The sequence below is a fragment of the Amblyomma mixtum genome, chromosome 6 (genome assembly GCF_055824585.1).
Source record: "Amblyomma mixtum isolate Tamu chromosome 6, ASM5582458v1, whole genome shotgun sequence".
In the NCBI taxonomy this organism is placed as follows: domain Eukaryota; kingdom Metazoa; phylum Arthropoda; class Arachnida; order Ixodida; family Ixodidae; genus Amblyomma; species Amblyomma mixtum.
In genome coordinates, this window is record NC_143017.1 from 113,457 (window position 1) to 134,270 (window position 20,814).

Sequence of the window (20,814 nt, forward strand, 5' to 3'; positions counted from 1 at the left end):
GAGAATGGCACTGCGCGACGCCGCCCAACACTGTTAACAACACATAGTTTCTTGCCACTGGCTACAACTCGAAGTGAACGGGTTTCGGCACCAAAACTTTTGTTGTACTCCGGACGCCGAACGACGAGCAGCTAGCTTCGCTGACTGCTCGGGCGTTCCGAGAGATGTGTAGTTGCTTGCATTTGATTCTTGTATTTAACGCGTAAAATAAATTCAACGAGTTAAGTTTCAACGACTGGATCAAGTCTGATCATTTGTGATTAGGCTAACGAATAGCGGCAGCTACGCATAGTTACAACAAAACATTCTTTGGATAGTAGTGCGCCCCGTCCCTACTAACATCTCGTCCCTATCTTCTGTTCTCTTTCTTGAATAATGCAATGCCCCTCCAAACTCCCGCACTAGCAAAACGGCGCCAGCCAGTAGGGCAACAAAAAGCAAGCCAAACGGAATGAAAAGCCACAACTAAACCAGACTGAGCAGGGCGCACTCGCAATTTCCTCAATTACGTGCAGCAAACAAGACTGAAAAATTTATCCAAACGCTTCAGTCGCCGTACGTGCGACCCGAAATTAAAGCGCCTGAGACTCAAAACGCCATTTAAGGGGAAATCAAAGTGTACGCAAGCCGGGAGCTGCTTCCTCCCCAAGGGAATGCATACCTTCCAGCAGCGCGGTGCACGCAACTTAATCGCCGACGCTTCGCGCGGCCGCGGCGCCACCTTCCTCCAGCTTGCGCAAGTACCTACGCCTCCGAGACCAGCGCCCGGAATCTTGGAGGCAACGGTGCGGCTCCCGCCTCTACTTTCATCCTTTTCATGCACTCCAAAACGCAGGCAGCGCGCTATAGACGCCTGTCTGGACGCCGCAGTTGGGGCACACAAGTTCACAGCCGCCCCAAATAGCAGTTGAGCTGAAAGCTGCACTGGTTGCTTAAAAAAAAAACGCACCTCGGAAGTCACCGGCTGCAGAGGGAAACCGTCCTACGGACGGACGGCCAGACTCGCTCAAAAGGCAAGCAGTGAGCTAGCGCGACGTCGCTGTGCCTCTCCCAGGCTCTCTTCGCCATCCACTCTAAATGCTAACACATCCGAGACGCCTTTCACGCACCTGACAGCACACCTTGCTTGAACACACTGCCCTTATTCAAAAGAGGAAAGTGACTCGCGTCAATCAATACACTCATTTTCTGTGGATCGCGCAAACGTTTTCCGCGACACTGACTTTGTAGGAACCGTATGTACACACCACGCATGCAATTTCAGCGTCGTCGGGCATCAAAAATTCGAGGAACAACTGACGACACACACTGGGCACAACAACAACAGCAACTTTATTTCGCAATGCCGCAAAAGTATTTATATTTGCTGCATTGGTTGGCGCAACAACAAAACACATATGCCCGTAATGAGCTGCGATGCGTTTGAATTCACGCAAGCAATTTCGAGGCTGGCTGGTTCCCTCACCGCGTGATGTAATTGTTTACAAGAAGCCGTGCAGCTAGCTATGCCGCTATTTTGTCCGCATCATCGCAGTTATGCTCCCCAGGTGTTTGGTAGCTGAATTTCATGCACAAGACGTTGTTTGCATTCGCCAGGCGTGTTTACCTGCCTGTCTGTGGCTGCGAAACGAACCGCCGACGAATGTAAATAAATCGCTTCGCCTGCGATTATGAGAGGCCGCGCGCACATAAACAAGGAAATGTGTACAGGGGTTCGTTTCGAAAGAAAGCATAATGCCTCTTTTCACCAGACCCGTTCGCAGCACGCACACACGATTGATTCATGGCGAAAGGTAGGTTGTAAACTTATGGCCGCGAAGCTGAAGCGAAAAATGTCGCGCACACACACGTGCGAAAGCCACACACGGCGGCCGCCCTGCCAAAAACGATGCTCCCTCAGATGGCTACTACTATGGCTGCAGACAGTGAGGCACGGCGCAATCAACTGCTCACCTGAGACCGCTGCAGCTTGCTGTTGTGGCATAATCCGCTCGCTTCCGCAGGCGACAACAAGTAGGCAAAGAAAAAAAAAAACCCATAGAGACAGAGAGAGAGGAACAAACGAGAACCGGAGCTCTGGTTCGCAACCAACAGCTGCCAATCCAGCATTTGGGTAGCCCTAAAAAGGGCTGTTTGACGACGACACGGAGCTGGAGTAGAGGGTGCACGCCGCACAGGGTCCCTTCTTCCTGACGCGGCGACTACCAGCGTGGCCGGCCTAGCCCCCGAAGCCGTACAAGGTGCGGCCCTGACGCTTGAGCGCGTAGACGACATCCATCGCGGTGACAGTCTTGCGTTTTGCGTGCTCCGTGTACGTGACGGCGTCCCGGATCACGTTCTCGAGGAACACTTTCAAAACGCCGCGGGTCTCCTCGTAGATCAGGCCCGAGATGCGCTTGACACCGCCTCGGCGCGCCAGACGACGGATGGCAGGCTTGGTGATGCCCTGGATGTTGTCCCGCAACACCTTGCGATGACGCTTCGCGCCTCCTTTTCCGAGCCCCTTGCCGCCTTTGCCACGACCAGACATCACGATGCAGAAAAGCGCGACCGCTCGGCTCCGATGCAAAACAGAGAATGCAGGCAGCGAGCCGCGGGGCGTTCGGTCGCGGAGCGCAGCGACGACCGCCATTGGCTGGCGCCTCGACCAATCAGGGTCCGTCTTCGCGAGCGGCGCCTCGCTAGCATCACTGAGCCCTTTCGCAGGACTCTCGCGCAACTACGACCATGGGCAAACTCCTCGCGGGCAGAGCGACTGAGCACAAGAAAAAAAAAAGAAACATTCGGCCTCATGTGCGATGCTGACGCAACAACAACAACAAACTAAAAAAAAAAAGAACCGCGCGCCTTAGAGGGGCCACAGGAGTGCAGTAACGCGATGACCACTGTGGCTGTATAACGCTGGTAGTAATCCGATCTGCATTTGCAGCTCGGTCAAGAGGATGGAAAATGAATGTTGGAGAATCCTGCTTTGTTTTCGTATTTCCTTTTTTTTGCTGCGTGTGCGCGCGTTGGAAACAAACAGGCGCTCGCTGCTTTTGTTTCTTTCATCTCGCAGCACGGTGTTTCCAGCCCTTTGGACAACCAGACGCACCGCAGAGTGCGCTGCAACGACGAACACAGCCCGAGCCTGTCACATTACAAGTTCAAACTGCGAAATCGCGCGCCTCATTAAAACACATTAATGGCAGTCGAATCGCGTGCCGCCCTTCCTCATCTCTTTTTCGCGAGTTAACTCTTCCGTTCGCTTGCGCGCCAGGATTCAAGAGGCCACCATGGGAGCGCGCGCGACGGCGCTTCGCTGTGTACTCCCCTCCTCTACCGGTCGCTAGGATGCTGAAAAGCGACCAGTTTGCCCGGCGGGCAAAATTCAAACGCTTGTATCTCGGAAAGTAATGCATGCAGGATTTCCAAATTCGGCATACGTGTAGAACACGTTTCGGACCATTTCTCTGGCTAATTTCAGTTCGCTGCACCGACTACGAGCAGTTCGAGCGCCCCTTTCCGTTTTCCGACCATTCCCCGGCTGTGGTACCGACGAGCGCTACTCGGCTCCTGCTTCTCCTTCTTGGCTGTAATCTCTCGAAGCTTTCATTTTGGCTTATCTTCTCGCGGAATTAAAAAAAAAAGCCACCACAGGCAGCGAAATATGCACACACACACACACACCTACCTGACTGAGCTCAGGTCTCTGCATGCACTAGCAACGTAAAAAGGTGGCAAATAACTGCTCCTTCCCATGCGTAGCCCGAACGTTTTATGGAGCCCATGAGCGAGTGCACTGCACACGACTTTGTTACTATTAGCGAAACGTAAGGGACGCATGACACCCGTGCAACCGCGAGCACATAGTAAATATTTGCACGCCTGTCGTGCGCGCCCAACAACAGAAGAACGAAAAAAAAAATTGTGTATCTGCCACACAGATATTATTCAATACACAATTCGGCACGAGCGCAAACTGTAGGGCGAAAAGAAAGGCACCCGAACTTCTGTCGTGCCGCTTGCAGGAACATTAAGCGCATGCAACTTGTCTTCCTCGCGCGTCCACACGTTGCAGTGTGGTCGAGCGCGGAGCTTCGTTTCTGTCTGCGCTCATTTCCTATAGCTATGATGCCCGCAGAGAAGTAGAGGAAGTTGCGCGCCCCGCACAGGGCTGTTAATACGCTTATCGCTACACTTTCTACCTCCGTCCCATTAAACTCAAACGCCGCGGCTGGCTTTTTTTTTTTTCTTTCTGCCTTTAAACACAACAAACATTCACCACCTGCTGGAGGTTTGCATGGCGCTGAAGCCGACAAGGAATTTAGCACCTTGGGCCACCTCACAGTTTACTGCTGGGCTTCGTTACAAATTTTATTTTTGTCACCTATTTCAGGATCCCTATGCAACAGACGTTGCCGAAAAAATCACTCGCGGTCGACTCCCCAACGTCCGCAAGGGGTTTTGCGCAAGTTCAGTCAACCCATTGCACTGTGCATACATTTCAGGACTCAGTAGTGTGTTGTGAACGCGTCTGAACCGAATAGCATTTCTAAGGCTTTCTTCCTTTCTTTTTTTTTTCTTTCCCCCCTGCAGCTAAAGTGTACTGTAGGCCACTTTAAGCCCACGCGTTATGGGAAACAGAGCTGAACTCAAGCAAGAAATAAAACGCAGTAACAAGACGGCCACACCGCAGCGCTGAAAGAATACGCGACTGCCGCACAACAAACAGCTGGTGGGGCCCTATAGAGGGAACCTATTCACGTGCACAGCAGTCAAAACGAGAGATGCCTTGGTATTTAAAACCACTTCAGGCTGCCACGCGAGGGGAATAAGAAATAAATAAATAAATATTATACACACATCACGCTCATAGAGAGGAAAAACAGGACCGGTGCATCGCTGCCTGCAGGCAGGCTCGCCAATGCAAACACTTTGGTTGGCTCTGATAAGAGCCGTTGAGGTGAGGGCCGGCAGCAGGCGCAATGTGCCACCCTACTTGGAGCTGGTGTACTTGGTGACAGCCTTGGTGCCTTCAGACACGGCGTGCTTGGCCAGTTCGCCAGGCAGCAGAAGACGCACCGCGGTCTGGATCTCCCGGCTGGTGATGGTCGAGCGCTTGTTGTAGTGGGCCAGGCGGGAAGACTCGGCCGCGATGCGCTCGAAGATGTCGTTCACGAAGCTGTTCATGATGGACATGGCCTTGCTGGAAACTCCAGTGTCTGGATGCACCTGCTTCAGCACCTTATAAATGTAGATGGAGAAGCTCTCCTTCCTGCGGCGCTTCTTCTTCTTCTTGTCCGTAGCGCGCACATTCTTCTGAGCCTTTCCGGCCTTCTTCACGGCCTTCCCAGAGGGCTGAGGCGGCATGTTGACAGCGACGTCGACGCTCGGCAACACGGACGGTGTCGAAAGAACGCGCGCCAAGGGGCGCGCGGCGCTTTTATACTGGCACGGTGGTGTTCAAGCGACCCGAGCCAGGCCGCCGCGCGATTGGTCGACGCAGCGATAGCTCCGCCCCAATCCGCGTCGGGCTCGCGGCGCGGGGAGAGAGCGCGGTATTCGTTTCGTTTCTATCCAACGTGCTCGCACGCAGTGGTCGTCGCTGATTCTCCTGCTTCTCGAGCGTACTACAACAACAGTCACCATGTCCGGCCGCGGCAAAGGAGGCAAAGCCAAGGGCAAGAGCAAGACCCGCTCCAGCCGCGCGGGACTCCAGTTCCCCGTTGGCCGAATCCACCGTCTCCTGCGCAAGGGCAACTACGCGGAGCGCGTCGGAGCCGGCGCCCCGGTCTACCTGGCCGCCGTCCTGGAATACCTGGCTGCCGAGGTGCTCGAGTTGGCGGGTAATGCTGCTCGCGATAACAAGAAGACGAGAATCATTCCTCGCCACCTGCAACTGGCCATCCGAAACGACGAGGAGCTCAACAAGCTGCTCTCGGGAGTGACCATTGCCCAGGGTGGCGTCCTGCCCAACATCCAGGCCGTGCTGCTCCCCAAGAAGACCGAGAAGAAGGCGTGAGCGGTCCTCTGCACGTCTATGGAGGCGCGCCCGCCGCAGCGATAGCTCGCACCTAACGGTCCTTATCAGGACCAACCAAGTGCCTGCCACGGCGGGGCCTCGCTCTGCGATCCCTTTGCTCTGGACCACTGCGTCCCTCTCATGCTGCTTTCGTTTACTGCCCGTTGGGCGTCACTGACACTACTCGACCACATGCGGCCGCGCACACAGGTTCGCTGTCCTTTCTTTTTTTTTTCTTTTTTTTTTCAGCCCGCTACAGGCCAGTACAGCGCACCGAGAGCAATGTTATTAATGGACTACACGAGAAAAGCGCGTCTCGTGGTTTCCTTCCAGTGGGCTGGGCTTGGGAATATCACCAAACGGCATGATTGGCATGTCGCAAGGGATCGTTTAAAGGAAAAGTAATAAACAGCCCAGCGACGAGGCACAAGACAGAATAAAGATGGACAAGCGCTTGTCCGTCGTCGCTGCGCCGTTTTGTTTTTTTTTTTTAATTCTTCAATATGCACCAATTCGCTCAGTTTTTGTTTTTCTGCTGTGTAGTTTCAAGGAGCTGCTGCATTTACTTGTGCGGACAGCAGTTCTTATTTTTCTTCTTCTTCTTGTTTTTCGACTGCATCCCATTCGGTGCGCGCGAGTTGTTATCGGCACAAAAAAAAAATAAAAAATAACTAACCTGCGGGAAGCCGCCGGGGTGTAAAAGTGCAGGCGAGTTCAGTACAAGGGCAGTGCGGAATCACTTTCAACACACTCACCCATTTCGCAGGAACAGACAGTCAGAGTAAAAAAAAGAGAGAGAGGTACCGGGGTCCTGAGCTCGTGTTCGTCTCGACCGTGCGCCCGTGGCCAACGCAAACGTTTGGGTGGTCCTGAGAAGGACCGTTGTGGAGCGTTGCTGCTGCTGCTGCTGTGGCGGCGCCTCGAATACGCTTTTAGGCGCGCTCGCCACGGATGCGCCTCGCCAGCTGGATGTCCTTCGGCATGATGGTGACGCGCTTGGCGTGGATCGCGCACAGGTTGGTGTCCTCGAAGAGACCGACAAGGTATGCCTCGCTGGCCTCCTGAAGTGCCATGACGGCCGAGCTCTGGAAGCGCAGGTCGGTCTTGAAGTCCTGAGCGATTTCTCTCACCAGGCGCTGGAAGGGCAGCTTGCGGATGAGAAGTTCGGTCGATTTTTGGTATCGGCGAATTTCACGAAGTGCCACGGTGCCAGGCCTGTAACGGTGAGGCTTCTTCACTCCCCCGGTAGCTGGCGCACTCTTGCGAGCAGCCTTTGTGGCCAGCTGCTTACGGGGGGCCTTGCCGCCAGTGCTCTTGCGCGCGGTTTGCTTGGTACGGGCCATGGTGACGAGCGCGGACGCTGGAAACGGGAGACTGCCTCCGGAGACGGACGGAGATCGACTGCGCCGCGCGGCGGTGCTGCTCCGCAGCGCCCCCCCCCCCTCTCTCCCACCTGATTGGTCGCCTGACGGACCGATGGCTACCCTCCGCTCAGCGGCACCCAGAATGCTGGAAACCGCCCGGTTTCGAGCGCGCGTCGGTTTCGCGCGTGGCAAACGTGACGCAAGTGGGTGTGGAACCGGGGTCTAGCACAAGATTACGCTGCGCCTGTCCTTTAGGTTTGCCGCAAAAGCAAAAGCAAGCCTCTGGAAGGAGGCGGGCGTCCGCGGCAGCGTCCACTTTGACACCACAGCAGCACGGTGCCGACGCGGTTGCGGCTGGTTCCGTGTGGCGTTGGCGCACTGCAACGAGCCTCCCCGCTTGCCGGGGGCGCGGTGTTGAAGGAACGCAACGACAGCTTGTAGAAATACGTCTGCACTTTGCGCACACCAAATGAGGGGCGAAATAACTGAATAGCGCGCTAGCCAGAAACAGCGGCGCAATGACCGCTTGGATGCACGGAACATGTACTGCCAGACACATGATCAGCTGATTTTGTGAACTGCAAAAACAAAAACAAAAAAAAAGGAAGGGAGAGTCAAGGTCTCCTACCAAAGAGGTTGATTCGTAGACGGCTGCTCGCTGTGCAGTCAGTAGGGCTTCTCGTTTGCGTTCCGTTGTTATTGAGTTATTAGTACCATGTTGGCAACATCGTGTCAGCACGGAATAAAACGGTCTGTTTTCTCTGCCTAGATGTAAAGCATTCATAAGCTCTCCCCCCAATGAGAAAATGCCTGTGCGACACCAAGCGTACCTCATGAATCCATCACAAGCTGTTGAATATCGCGCCACTCTTCCCGGTGATACGATACGAGGTCGGCATTTCTTCCTGGAAAGCGGCATCACGACTACGTCCCGTTCCGTTCCGTTGCAAGCAAGCCTTTACGACAAATTATTCCAATGACCGGCGCAGCTCGCAGCACTAATGATGCTGCCATGGCACACTTCTTGCTGCACCACCTTTGTTGAGCTTAATGCGAACTGAACTGTGTCGTCAACCAACTTGTTCGACGGGACAGCGGCGCAACTCGCAGCCAGACACCTGAACAGCGCAAAGCAGCCCACAGGGTACACAGCAGGTAGATCGACGCACCTCGGCAAAGCTGTAAGGGTTGAAGAGAGAAGCGCTTGGGCGCAGAACGCAATAATACATGCAACTCAAAGGAAGCGCAACAAGAGAGACGGCAGATTTAGACATATTGACAAACCCACCCCTTAGGGCATGAATGCCACCTCAGAGTGCGTCGTCGCTTCCAAGGAGGTTCGATGGGTGCACTGTGCAGTCGACAGATCAGTTCGCTTCAAATTTCAAGCTGCACCAGCCAAAACGAGTTCCCAGTTATCGTTATTGAGCACGAAAAATCGCCTGGAGAGCAGCGCGCGCATAGGGCTGTCTCTGTACACATTGCGTGTGTGTGTCTACCAGCCAAGGAACACTCGCCGACTAACCCGCGTTACTTACAAGTTACTTACTGAAGATGATTCAATGCATCCACAAAACACACACAAAAAAAGGCGAGCAGAACGAGAACCCACTTCTGATGGATGCGGTTATTTACTTCCCTCAAGTTTCCAGAGTTTCCAGTGTTCCCACATCCGCAGCTCATGCACCTCCGAATTTCCTGTAGTTTAAATCCATTAAATGTTTGCACTCTCTTCTTGCAGATAAAAAGGTGCGGAATTGAGAAAACAGTTTGCCCTGCGCAAAGTTGGCAAACCATAGCGAGACACATACCATGACGTACGATTGCACGGAAGGAAAGAGCCGCGAACACTGCGTGGAAAGCGTGCATCATGCCTAACATTTCCCATGCATCTCCAGGCAGTATTCTTCCAGTAACAGGTGGCCAAAGTTAGCAAAAACAGTAGAGCACGCATTGAAGGCACCCCCACCCCTCCGTGATTGAGGTGCATTTCCTGCGGTCGCTTTATAAGCGAACAGAAGCCCATCCATGGATTTTATTTAGGTCACCGGGCAGTGTAATGAGGAAAAACATTTTATTTCGTTCGTCCCTTGCATTTTTCTTTTTCTTCCAGAACCCCGGAGAATGGCACTGCGCGACGCCGCCCAACACTGTTAACAACACATAGTTTCTTGCCACTGGCTACAACTCGAAGTGAACGGGTTTCGGCACCAAAACTTTTGTTGTACTCCGGACGCCGAACGACGAGCAGCTAGCTTCGCTGACTGCTCGGGCGTTCCGAGAGATGTGTAGTTGCTTGCATTTGATTCTTGTATTTAACGCGTAAAATAAATTCAACGAGTTAAGTTTCAACGACTGGATCAAGTCTGATCATTTGTGATTAGGCTAACGAATAGCGGCAGCTACGCATAGTTACAACAAAACATTCTTTGGATAGTAGTGCGCCCCGTCCCTACTAACATCTCGTCCCTATCTTCTGTTCTCTTTCTTGAATAATGCAATGCCCCTCCAAACTCCCGCACTAGCAAAACGGCGCCAGCCAGTAGGGCAACAAAAAGCAAGCCAAACGGAATGAAAAGCCACAACTAAACCAGACTGAGCAGGGCGCACTCGCAATTTCCTCAATTACGTGCAGCAAACAAGACTGAAAAATTTATCCAAACGCTTCAGTCGCCGTACGTGCGACCCGAAATTAAAGCGCCTGAGACTCAAAACGCCATTTAAGGGGAAATCAAAGTGTACGCAAGCCGGGAGCTGCTTCCTCCCCAAGGGAATGCATACCTTCCAGCAGCGCGGTGCACGCAACTTAATCGCCGACGCTTCGCGCGGCCGCGGCGCCACCTTCCTCCAGCTTGCGCAAGTACCTACGCCTCCGAGACCAGCGCCCGGAATCTTGGAGGCAACGGTGCGGCTCCCGCCTCTACTTTCATCCTTTTCATGCACTCCAAAACGCAGGCAGCGCGCTATAGACGCCTGTCTGGACGCCGCAGTTGGGGCACACAAGTTCACAGCCGCCCCAAATAGCAGTTGAGCTGAAAGCTGCACTGGTTGCTTAAAAAAAAAACGCACCTCGGAAGTCACCGGCTGCAGAGGGAAACCGTCCTACGGACGGACGGCCAGACTCGCTCAAAAGGCAAGCAGTGAGCTAGCGCGACGTCGCTGTGCCTCTCCCAGGCTCTCTTCGCCATCCACTCTAAATGCTAACACATCCGAGACGCCTTTCACGCACCTGACAGCACACCTTGCTTGAACACACTGCCCTTATTCAAAAGAGGAAAGTGACTCGCGTCAATCAATACACTCATTTTCTGTGGATCGCGCAAACGTTTTCCGCGACACTGACTTTGTAGGAACCGTATGTACACACCACGCATGCAATTTCAGCGTCGTCGGGCATCAAAAATTCGAGGAACAACTGACGACACACACTGGGCACAACAACAACAGCAACTTTATTTCGCAATGCCGCAAAAGTATTTATATTTGCTGCATTGGTTGGCGCAACAACAAAACACATATGCCCGTAATGAGCTGCGATGCGTTTGAATTCACGCAAGCAATTTCGAGGCTGGCTGGTTCCCTCACCGCGTGATGTAATTGTTTACAAGAAGCCGTGCAGCTAGCTATGCCGCTATTTTGTCCGCATCATCGCAGTTATGCTCCCCAGGTGTTTGGTAGCTGAATTTCATGCACAAGACGTTGTTTGCATTCGCCAGGCGTGTTTACCTGCCTGTCTGTGGCTGCGAAACGAACCGCCGACGAATGTAAATAAATCGCTTCGCCTGCGATTATGAGAGGCCGCGCGCACATAAACAAGGAAATGTGTACAGGGGTTCGTTTCGAAAGAAAGCATAATGCCTCTTTTCACCAGACCCGTTCGCAGCACGCACACACGATTGATTCATGGCGAAAGGTAGGTTGTAAACTTATGGCCGCGAAGCTGAAGCGAAAAATGTCGCGCACACACACGTGCGAAAGCCACACACGGCGGCCGCCCTGCCAAAAACGATGCTCCCTCAGATGGCTACTACTATGGCTGCAGACAGTGAGGCACGGCGCAATCAACTGCTCACCTGAGACCGCTGCAGCTTGCTGTTGTGGCATAATCCGCTCGCTTCCGCAGGCGACAACAAGTAGGCAAAGAAAAAAAAAAAACCCATAGAGACAGAGAGAGAGGAACAAACGAGAACCGGAGCTCTGGTTCGCAACCAACAGCTGCCAATCCAGCATTTGGGTAGCCCTAAAAAGGGCTGTTTGACGACGACACGGAGCTGGAGTAGAGGGTGCACGCCGCACAGGGTCCCTTCTTCCTGACGCGGCGACTACCAGCGTGGCCGGCCTAGCCCCCGAAGCCGTACAAGGTGCGGCCCTGACGCTTGAGCGCGTAGACGACATCCATCGCGGTGACAGTCTTGCGTTTTGCGTGCTCCGTGTACGTGACGGCGTCCCGGATCACGTTCTCGAGGAACACTTTCAAAACGCCGCGGGTCTCCTCGTAGATCAGGCCCGAGATGCGCTTGACACCGCCTCGGCGCGCCAGACGACGGATGGCAGGCTTGGTGATGCCCTGGATGTTGTCCCGCAACACCTTGCGATGACGCTTCGCGCCTCCTTTTCCGAGCCCCTTGCCGCCTTTGCCACGACCAGACATCACGATGCAGAAAAGCGCGACCGCTCGGCTCCGATGCAAAACAGAGAATAATAATAATAATAATAATAGTGATTATTGTCGCGGTAGTGCGCTGGGGGAAGGGGGGGGAGAAGTGTGGGAAAGCTCAGCCTGGTAATTGCCTCCACGTGGGGGTCACCTCAACCGGGCTTTGCTGGGAAGGGGATAAAAGAATAGGGGAGAAGAAGCGGGTCGGGGTCGTGACTGGGCACAGGGCAGGAGAGTCCGGCGCGAGGGCAAGGCAGAAGGCGTCGCTGAGCAAGGCCAAGGGCACGGCGGTACCTGTGCATGTCGGCACAGTAACGTCCCCGTGGTAGACGGTGGCGAAGCGGTCGGCTCTTCCCGAGGTCCAGAAGAATCCGGGGAGGGAGTCAGCCGTGGTTGCCGCCGTCCTCGGCTCGCACGGGCGACCGGATCCTACCTCGGGAGCCGATCATCTAAGGCCACACACGGAGCGCACACACACAACACGCACAGGCGCAGTCACTGCCGTTCGTCTAGGCGGCGAACGCGAGGAAACGGGTCGGGCCGTAGGCCGGGGCGTGGCAGCGGCCGCGGTCGTCCGCGATGAGCGGGCCCGTTGCAGACGGCGGCGAAGCGACAGGCTGGTCCCGAGGTCCAGAAGAGTCCGGGGAGGGGGCCGGCCATGGGAGCTGCCGTCCACAGCAGACACGGGCGGCCTGATCCATCCTCGGGGGCCGGTCGGCTAGTGCCGCAACTGGGCGCACGCTCGCAAAACTGTGCGAGCACGGACACGGTGGGACCGGAGGCCGGCGCACGGGGAGAAGCGTGAGCGAGCCCCGGCGATGCTGCTCGCTCGAGCGTCAGGCACGGACTGCCGTCCACGTGCGGGAGAGCGAAGCGGCCGCGTTGGGATTGGCCCGAAGGCCGCGCGGACGTCGCGGAGAAAGGGCGCGGCTCAGCCAATGAGAGGGGCGCGCGGCGTGCACGCAGAATGCTGGAAAACGCGCCGCGCGCTCGGGCGCTGAAATGTCGTGCACCTCACAGACTTGAGCGCAGGTCACACGCTCCAATAAATGTCAGCAAGTGACGTAAGGCTTTGGTCTGGCTCCCACGATGGCGTGGGGGGAACAGCAGGTCGTCCAGGGTGTCGCACGGCAGGCCGAGATCTCTGTACCCCTGTTGCATGTGTGAGCGCTCCCGTGAGAACGCAGGGCACGCGCACAAAATATGGGTCAAAGATTTCTCTTCACCGCACTGCGAGCACACTGTTGAGGGAGGGTCACAGAATCGGCGAAGACGGTCTACAGACCACCCAGAGCCGGTGCGCAGGCGGAGGAGCAGGATGAAGTCAGCCCACGCGAGTTTGCGCGGGTCTACTGTAGTAAACCTGGCCGCGGTGGCCACTCGTGGGTCCGGGTGGAGGCGCCGAACGGTGCGTCGCAGGGTGAGTTTCGCGTTGTCATAGGGGGTGACGAGACGCGACAGGGGCACTTTCGGGTCGAGAGCCGCCCTGGCTAGTTGGTCAGCCGCCTCGTTCCCCTCGACGCCGACGTGGGAGGGGACCCACTGGAGAATTATTTGGCAGCCGCGGGCACCGAGCAAGTGGAGCTTTAGCGCTGTGAGCTGGAGCAGGCGCGAGCCCTTCTCGGGATGTTGAAGGGCTTGTAGTGAACTCCGGGAATCCGTGAGGATGGCTGCTTGGCTGACGGCCGGGTTGGAGCCAAGAATGTCGGCCGCGAGCGAGATGGCTGTCAGCTCAGCTGAGAGGGACGATGAGGGTGTTTTGAGTCCGATCTGCCGGACGGCGTGCAGAGCGGGAGCAATGCAGGCTGCTGCGGCCCGTCCCATCTCCTCGCTGACGGAGCCATCTGTGTACAGGATGGTGTGGCCTGCGAAGTCTTCGTGCACTTTCGCAGCGACTTCCTGCTGCAGGGCGCATCGCGGGGTGCTTCGTTTGGTGATGACGCCGTGGAGCGTGGTGGATATGCTCGGCGGCCGATAAATATGCGGCGGCGGGAAGCGGGGCGGTGGCGGTGGTGGTGGGCCGAGCAGCTGATGAATCTGCTTAACAGCCTTGCCCATTTGCGTGCGGGACTGAGCTCTGAGATGTTTGAGCAGAGCCGCACAGGTGCCCGAGCGCTGCATGCGAACTACGTGGTTCAGAGCAGACAGTTGAGCGCGCATGGACACGGGCCATGTGGCTGTTTCAGCATAAGTCGCTGCAACTGGCGAGTTCCGCGGGAGGCCATAGAATTGACGCAGTGCGTTGCGGTGCGCCTTGTCGACCTGGTTCCACTGTGCCTGCGACAGGCCAACGAGTGGGAGGGCGTAGAGTGTTCTGGCAGTGGCGACCGCTTCGTAAATGCGCAGGCAGAGCGCGGGAGAGCAGCCACTGCCTTTAGCAAGGAAGCGCCGCGCGATGCGGGCGACGAGGGCTGCCTGGCTGCGGATGTCTTTGAGCGCGGGTCCCCAGGTGAGGCGGGAATCGATGACCAGGCCCAAATAACGCACGCTCTTGCGCCACGGGATGGGAGTGCCGTTCAGGGTGAGAGGGGCTGTTCGGTTGTGCGCCGCCGCGTTGTTGGGGTGCACCATGAGCGCCTCGCTTTTCCCGGGCGAGAGGGTGAGGCCGATGCCCTTTAGGTGGGTCGCAATCGCGTTTAGGGCATCCTGGATTTTGATGCGGGCTGCGCGCCCGCGGCGGGTTGTGGAACGCGCGAAGACTGCAATGTCGTCCGCGTACACTGCGATGCGGACAGTCTTTCTCGCGCGTGGCGGGATGCAGTCTGTCAGGTGGGCGAGGACGATGTTAAAGAGGAAAGGGCTCAGCACACTGCCTTGAGGCACGCCGCACGGAAGGTGGTGTTGCGAGCTGGTGATGTTGTTGACTCGCACACACATGCGGCGGCTCTCGAGGAAGGAGCGGATGTAGGAGAAAAGCCTTCCTGTGATACCTATGGCTGCGAGTGCATCGGTGATGGCCCAGTGTGGCACTGAGTCAAATGCGCTCTTGACATCGAGGAGGACGAGGAATCCCGCCTCTCCGCAGGCGCGGGCCTGTTCCAGTGTGGCGACGACGTCCGAGATGGAGTCAGCTGTGCAGCGTTGGTGGCGGAAGCCGCTCTGCACTGGCGAAAGCGCTCCGCAGGCGGTTGCAATCCACTGCAGTCTGCGCAGGGCAATGGACTCCATCGTTTTCCCCGCGGCCGAAGTGAGGGAGATGGGCCGGTAGGAAGTGAGGAGCTTCCTCTGTTTGCCCCGTTTTAGAATGGGCACGACCACTGCGGTTTGCCAGGCCTCTGGGAGGGCGCCGCTTGTCCAAACTTCGTTGAACGCCGCGAGGAGAGCCCGGCGCTGCGGGGCATCGAGGTTCCGAAGCATCTGATATGTAATGCCGTCCTCCCCGGGTGCGCTGCCTCGCTTGCGCACTGCGAGCACAGTTTGTAGCTCCCCGATGGTAAGGGGGTCCTCGCAGAGTGAGGCAATATGCACCTCATCACGCAGCGAGACGCGGTGCGCGGGGGGAGGGGGCAGCGCTGGACGTGCTGCTGGCGCTTCGGGGATAAATTGGAGCGCCAGGCGCTCAGTCAGCTCCTCGGTGCTGATGCCCAGGTGGATGGCTGCGGCGAGGACGGGGTGTCTCGGCAGTTTGGGCTGCAGCATTCCTCGAACGATGCGCCAGGCCCGCGGCTGGTATCGCGGGTCACTGAATGTGAAGCACAGTGCTGCCCAGCTTTGAAGGCGGCGGCGGCGGGCGTGTCGTCGGCACACGGCGTCGATACGGTTGTAAACTGTCTTATCGGACGGCCGTCGAGATCGTAACATGCGCCTTTGTGCTCGCCGGCGCGCGGCGCGGAGATTGAGGAGTTTGATGTCGGGCACGGGGGTGCCGAGAGGTACTGTGCAAACGGTGGAGGCCTCCCTCGCGCACTGAACCACGGCCTGTAGGAAGTTCGCGTCAGGTGGGATGGCGGCGCATCTTTCGCGAAAGAGTTCCCACCTGGTCACCACATAAGAGCGCGTGCGTGGGCGCGTGATGGCTGGCAGCAGTGCTATGGGGAAGTGGTCCGATCCATGGGTATCCGGCGCGCACTGCCACACATAGTCCTGCACGCAAGCTGGCGAGGCAAATGCGACATCGATTGCCGTGGGGGCTCCCGGGGCGTTTAGGAAGGTGGGATCGCCGCGGTTTAGGAGGACGAGGCCCGCAGTGAGCGCTGCATCAAAGATGTCCTTGCCGCGACGATCGCACCGTCGCGAGCCCCACGCAATGTGGTGGGCATTCAAGTCACCACACAGTATGCAGTCTCTGGTGAGCCGTTGGGTGAGGCGCGTGAGTACGGTCGGATCGCACTGGACGCGGGGGCGGATGTAGACACTCGCCACCGAGGTGTCGGTGCCCCGAATCCGCACAGTCACTGCCACACACTCTGTAGACGCGCCGGCGAGGTCCGTGACGTCGTGCACCACGTGTGGAAGTTCGGCGCGCACATACACAGCCACGCGTGGCTTGCCGACGGGATGGGAGGGGTTGCGGCACGGGAAATCAATGCAGGCCACTGCACCGCACTCCGAAGCACTGCTGTAGCCAACATAACCAGGGAGCGAGACGTCCTCGGCGCGGCAGTAGGTTTCCTGCAGTGCCAGGACGTCAAAAGGGTGCAGCGGCAGGTGTTCTGCCAGCTCAGCTGATCGGCGGCGCAGCGAATTACAGTTCCACTGCAACACACGCGGCCGAAATACAGCTGAGCTAGCCATGGTTGGTTAGGGCTTGGTGGGCAGCCAGGGCTGCGTCGCACAACTGACGGGCTGGGGAGGTGGCTGGCAGATAGTCAATTATAGCACTGACCGCTGCCAAGAGAGCCGCGATGACTGCATCTTTCCCACGCTCTGCAGTTGCGCCAGCTGGCCGCGGTGTGCTGTCGGATTTACCTCGCAGCGCGTCACTGTATGATTTCGGCTGTGGGCTGGTTGGGGAGGGTTGGGTCGTGGTTCCAGCCCCCTCCCTAGCGTTTGGAAATGCTGCGGGCGTGGTGGTGGTGGCAGGTGCGAGCTGCGTACTTCTCACCGCGCGCTGGGCCTCCCGCCGTGAGGTAGGAGCGGTGGTTTTGGTGAGAATGATGGCCACTTTGCGTTCTTCCTGCCAGCGGGGGCAGCGAGGCTCACTGGCTGGATGTGGTCCACGACAGTTCACACACCGTGGCTTGGGCGAAGAGCATTCCACGATGAGGTGGGTCTCTGCTCCACAGCGGCAGCAGCGCGACGAGGCAGTGCACGCCGCAGTCGCATGTCCGAATGCCCAGCACTTGCGACACTGCACAGGGCGCGGGAGGCAGGCTCGAACAGGGCGTCGCAGCTTGAACAGTGCTACCTCGCTGGGGGGGGTGTGTCCTTCGAAATGAAGGATTAAATTTTTCCCCCTCCTGGCGCACCCAACGAGTGGAGCTCTGCTCTCGATATTAGCTGCGAGCTCGTTCTCTGGGATGTTGACATCCACCCCATAGAGCATCCCCGTGCAGGTGTTCGTGCGTGCCGCGCGGGCGCGAACTTGGACACCACACACAGAGGTAATTCCCAGGAGCGGCTGTAAATCCGTCGCGGGTGGTGCGTCCACGGCCACAACGTTGCGACGGTGATTCACGCGCACAGCCTGAACTCCTGGTAGCTTGGAAAGTTCCGCTGCAATTGCGTCGCGCGACGAATCCAAAAAGTTTGCCTTTTTGCCCACGGGTCTGAGGAGCACAGTTTCCGAGCGGCCGCCGTCAGCTGGCCGTTGGGCGAGGGGAGCGAAACGGGTTTCCACGCCGAGGGAGAGGGCAGCGCGCCTCTCTGGGCCAGCAGACGACGCCGCGGGAGAAGTGCCGCTGCCGTTCGGGTGGCGCTGCTGTTGCGACGACTCTGGTGCGCGGGCGTTGGGAGAGGGAGTGGACGAGGAGGAAGCCGCTCGGACGGGCGTGGGCAGCTGGCTCACTGCATTTGCCTCTGCCAGGGAGGGGAAATCCTCCGTTGGGGGGGGTGCTGCCTTGGGTGGCTTGAGCAGGCAGTGGCTTGCTTTCTTTGTTGGTTTGAGAGGCTTGTTGGTGCTGCTGCTCGCTGCGTTCTGTGTGCCCAGGGTGGTGGAGGGGGCTGAGAGGGAGGAAGGCCACTGAACCTGGTCTGCAGGGGCAGTTGGGGTTGTTGGCCGCGGGCTACTGCTGCCGGTGGGAGAGGGGAGGGCCGCCTGTGCAGTTGGGGAGAGCTGACTATATTGGGCCTCTTCTGGCGTGGAGGGGGAAGCCTCAGGGGGGGGCGGCGTTGCTTTCTTAGGCTTGCGCGCACCGCGCTTGGTTTTTTTGGATTTCTTTGAAGTTTTCTTGCTGGCTGCAGCAGTGCGGGTTGTTTTCCGGGCACCCTTGGCTGGGGGGAGAGGGGGTGAGAAGGCTTGCTCCCACTGTTTCTCCTCGGGTGCTGCCTGGGTAGAGGAACCGGTATGGTTGCGATGCCGTCGCGGTGGCGCCGGAATTTGCGAACCCCGGTGGTCATCGGGAGAGACACTGTTGATGCGCGCCGCTGGGGGCGCGATTTGGGGCAGGACGAAGGAACTGGCCAAGTCGTTCTCCAGCAAGGATGCACAGCCATGAGCAGTAAAGATGCTTTGAGAGGCATTCGCTGCTCCTTCTTGTAGGAGGAGGATGGAGCTTTTTTCGCCTGCCTCCACAGGGATGGTGACAACTGTGGATGGCGTTGGTGTTGAGGTCAGGGGGCTGTCGTGGGACGATTCCGACATGTCCGCAGGGGTGGTGGGGGTGAGCGGGCGTTGGCCAGCGCTGACAACCTGTCGAGCCTGATGTTGTAGCTCGATGATTTTGGTTGCGTCGGCGTATAGCTGGTGGAGCATACGCGAGCAGCCGACGCTGCCAGAGCGGCGGTGTGAGCTTCGGAGGCCTCTTGGTGCACCCTCCATCGTCTCGTTAAGACGGTTTGGTTGTCTAATTAAGTTAGAGAGCTAGTAGAGAGCCCCATGGTGGGGAGATGATAGGAGACTAGAGAACTCAGAATCAGAGGACAGAGAATGCCCACAGAAGAGAAGGAGAAAGATAAGTGAAAGCACAGAGGAAACAAAACGGAGAAACGCGACCGGACGCCGCGCAACGCCGCGCAAACGAGAAACAGAGAATGCAGGCAGCGAGCCGCGGGGCGTTCGGTCGTGGAGCGCAGCGACGACCGCCATTGGCTGGCGCCTCGACCAATCAGGGTCCGTCTTCGCGAGCGGCGCCTCGCTAGCATCACTGAGCCCTTTCGCAGGACTCTCGCGCAACTACGACCATGGGCAAACTCCTCGCGGGCAGAGCGACTGAGCACAAGAAAAAAAAAAGAAACATTCGGCCTCATGTGCGATGCTGACGCAACAACAACAACAAACTAAAAAAAAAAAGAACCGCGCGCCTTAGAGGGGCCACAGGAGTGCAGTAACGCGATGACCACTGTGGCTGTATAACGCTGGTAGTAATCCGATCTGCATTTGCAGCTCGGTCAAGAGGATGGAAAATGAATGTTGGAGAATCCTGCTTTGTTTTCGTATTTCCTTTTTTTTGCTGCGTGTGCGCGCGTTGGAAACAAACAGGCGCTCGCTGCTTTTGTTTCTTTCATCTCGCAGCACGGTGTTTCCAGCCCTTTGGACAACCAGACGCACCGCAGAGTGCGCTGCAACGACGAACACAGCCCGAGCCTGTCACATTACAAGTTCAAACTGCGAAATCGCGCGCCTCATTAAAACACATTAATGGCAGTCGAATCGCGTGCCGCCCTTCCTCATCTCTTTTTCGCGAGTTAACTCTTCCGTTCGCTTGCGCGCCAGGATTCAAGAGGCCACCATGGGAGCGCGCGCGACGGCGCTTCGCTGTGTACTCCCCTCCTCTACCGGTCGCTAGGATGCTGAAAAGCGACCAGTTTGCCCGGCGGGCAAAATTCAAACGCTTGTATCTCGGAAAGTAATGCATGCAGGATTTCCAAATTCGGCATACGTGTAGAACACGTTTCGGACCATTTCTCTGGCTAATTTCAGTTCGCTGCACCGACTACGAGCAGTTCGAGCGCCCCTTTCCGTTTTCCGACCATTCCCCGGCTGTGGTACCGACGAGCGCTACTCGGCTCCTGCTTCTCCTTCTTGGCTGTAATCTCTCGAAGCTTTCATTTTGGCTTATCTTCTCGCGGAATTAAAAAAAAAAGCCACCACAGGCAGCGAAATATGCACACACACACACACACCTACCTGACTGAGCTCAGGTCTCTGCATGCACTAGCAACGTAAAAAGGTGGCAAATAACTGCTCCTTCCCATGCGTAGCCCGAACGTTTTATGGAGCCCATGAGCGAGTGCACTGCACACGACTTTGTTACTATTAGCGAAACGTAAGGGACGCATGACACCCGTGCAACCGCGAGCACATAGTAAATATTTGCACGCCTGTCGTGCGCGCCCAACAACAGAAGAACGAAAAAAAAAATTGTGTATCTGCCACACAGATATTATTCAATACACAATTCGGCACGAGCGCAAACTGTAGGGCGAAAAGAAAGGCACCCGAACTTCTGTCGTGCCGCTTGCAGGAACATTAAGCGCATGCAACTTGTCTTCCTCGCGCGTCCACACGTTGCAGTGTGGTCGAGCGCGGAGCTTCGTTTCTGTCTGCGCTCATTTCCTATAGCTATGATGCCCGCAGAGAAGTAGAGGAAGTTGCGCGCCCCGCACAGGGCTGTTAATACGCTTATCGCTACACTTTCTACCTCCGTCCCATTAAACTCAAACGCCGCGGCTGGCTTTTTTTTTTTTCT

The 20,814-nt window shown here is 56.8% G+C and overlaps 6 protein-coding genes across 6 annotated transcripts; 1 reads left to right on the plus strand and 5 right to left on the minus strand.

The window, feature by feature from the left end:
• Positions 1–2,218: 2,218 nt before the first annotated feature.
• On the minus strand, positions 2,219–2,530 carry LOC149337933 (histone H4). The gene has a single exon (XM_089550157.1). It carries the CDS (start codon positions 2,528–2,530, stop codon positions 2,219–2,221), a length of 312 nt encoding a protein of 103 aa, XP_089406283.1.
• Positions 2,531–4,977: 2,447 nt separating this feature from the next.
• On the minus strand, positions 4,978–5,352 carry LOC149337934 (histone H2B-like). Its single transcript, XM_089550158.1, has one exon. It carries the CDS (start codon positions 5,350–5,352, stop codon positions 4,978–4,980), a length of 375 nt encoding a protein of 124 aa, XP_089406284.1.
• Positions 5,353–5,629: 277 nt separating this feature from the next.
• Positions 5,630–6,004, plus strand: LOC149337935 (histone H2A-like). Its single transcript, XM_089550159.1, has one exon. The coding sequence runs from the start codon at positions 5,630–5,632 to the stop codon at positions 6,002–6,004; it is 375 nt and encodes a 124-aa protein (XP_089406285.1).
• Positions 6,005–6,936: 932 nt separating this feature from the next.
• On the minus strand, positions 6,937–7,347 carry LOC149337936 (histone H3). Its single transcript, XM_089550160.1, has one exon. It carries the CDS (start codon positions 7,345–7,347, stop codon positions 6,937–6,939), a length of 411 nt encoding a protein of 136 aa, XP_089406286.1.
• A 4,360-nt stretch (positions 7,348–11,707) lies between these two features.
• On the minus strand, positions 11,708–12,711 carry LOC149337937 (histone H4). Its single transcript, XM_089550161.1, has one exon. The coding sequence runs from the start codon at positions 12,017–12,019 to the stop codon at positions 11,708–11,710; it is 312 nt and encodes a 103-aa protein (XP_089406287.1). The 5' UTR covers positions 12,020–12,711.
• Positions 12,712–12,716: 5 nt separating this feature from the next.
• LOC149337938 (uncharacterized) lies at positions 12,717–18,767 on the minus strand. The gene is made up of 3 exons (XM_089550037.1): positions 17,439–18,767; positions 17,070–17,315; positions 12,717–16,720 (listed from the first exon to the last, which is right to left on the minus strand). The coding sequence occupies exons 1-3, from the start codon at positions 18,765–18,767 to the stop codon at positions 13,040–13,042; spliced, it is 5,256 nt and encodes a 1,751-aa protein (XP_089406163.1). The 3' UTR covers positions 12,717–13,039.
• Positions 18,768–20,814: the final 2,047 nt, after the last annotated feature.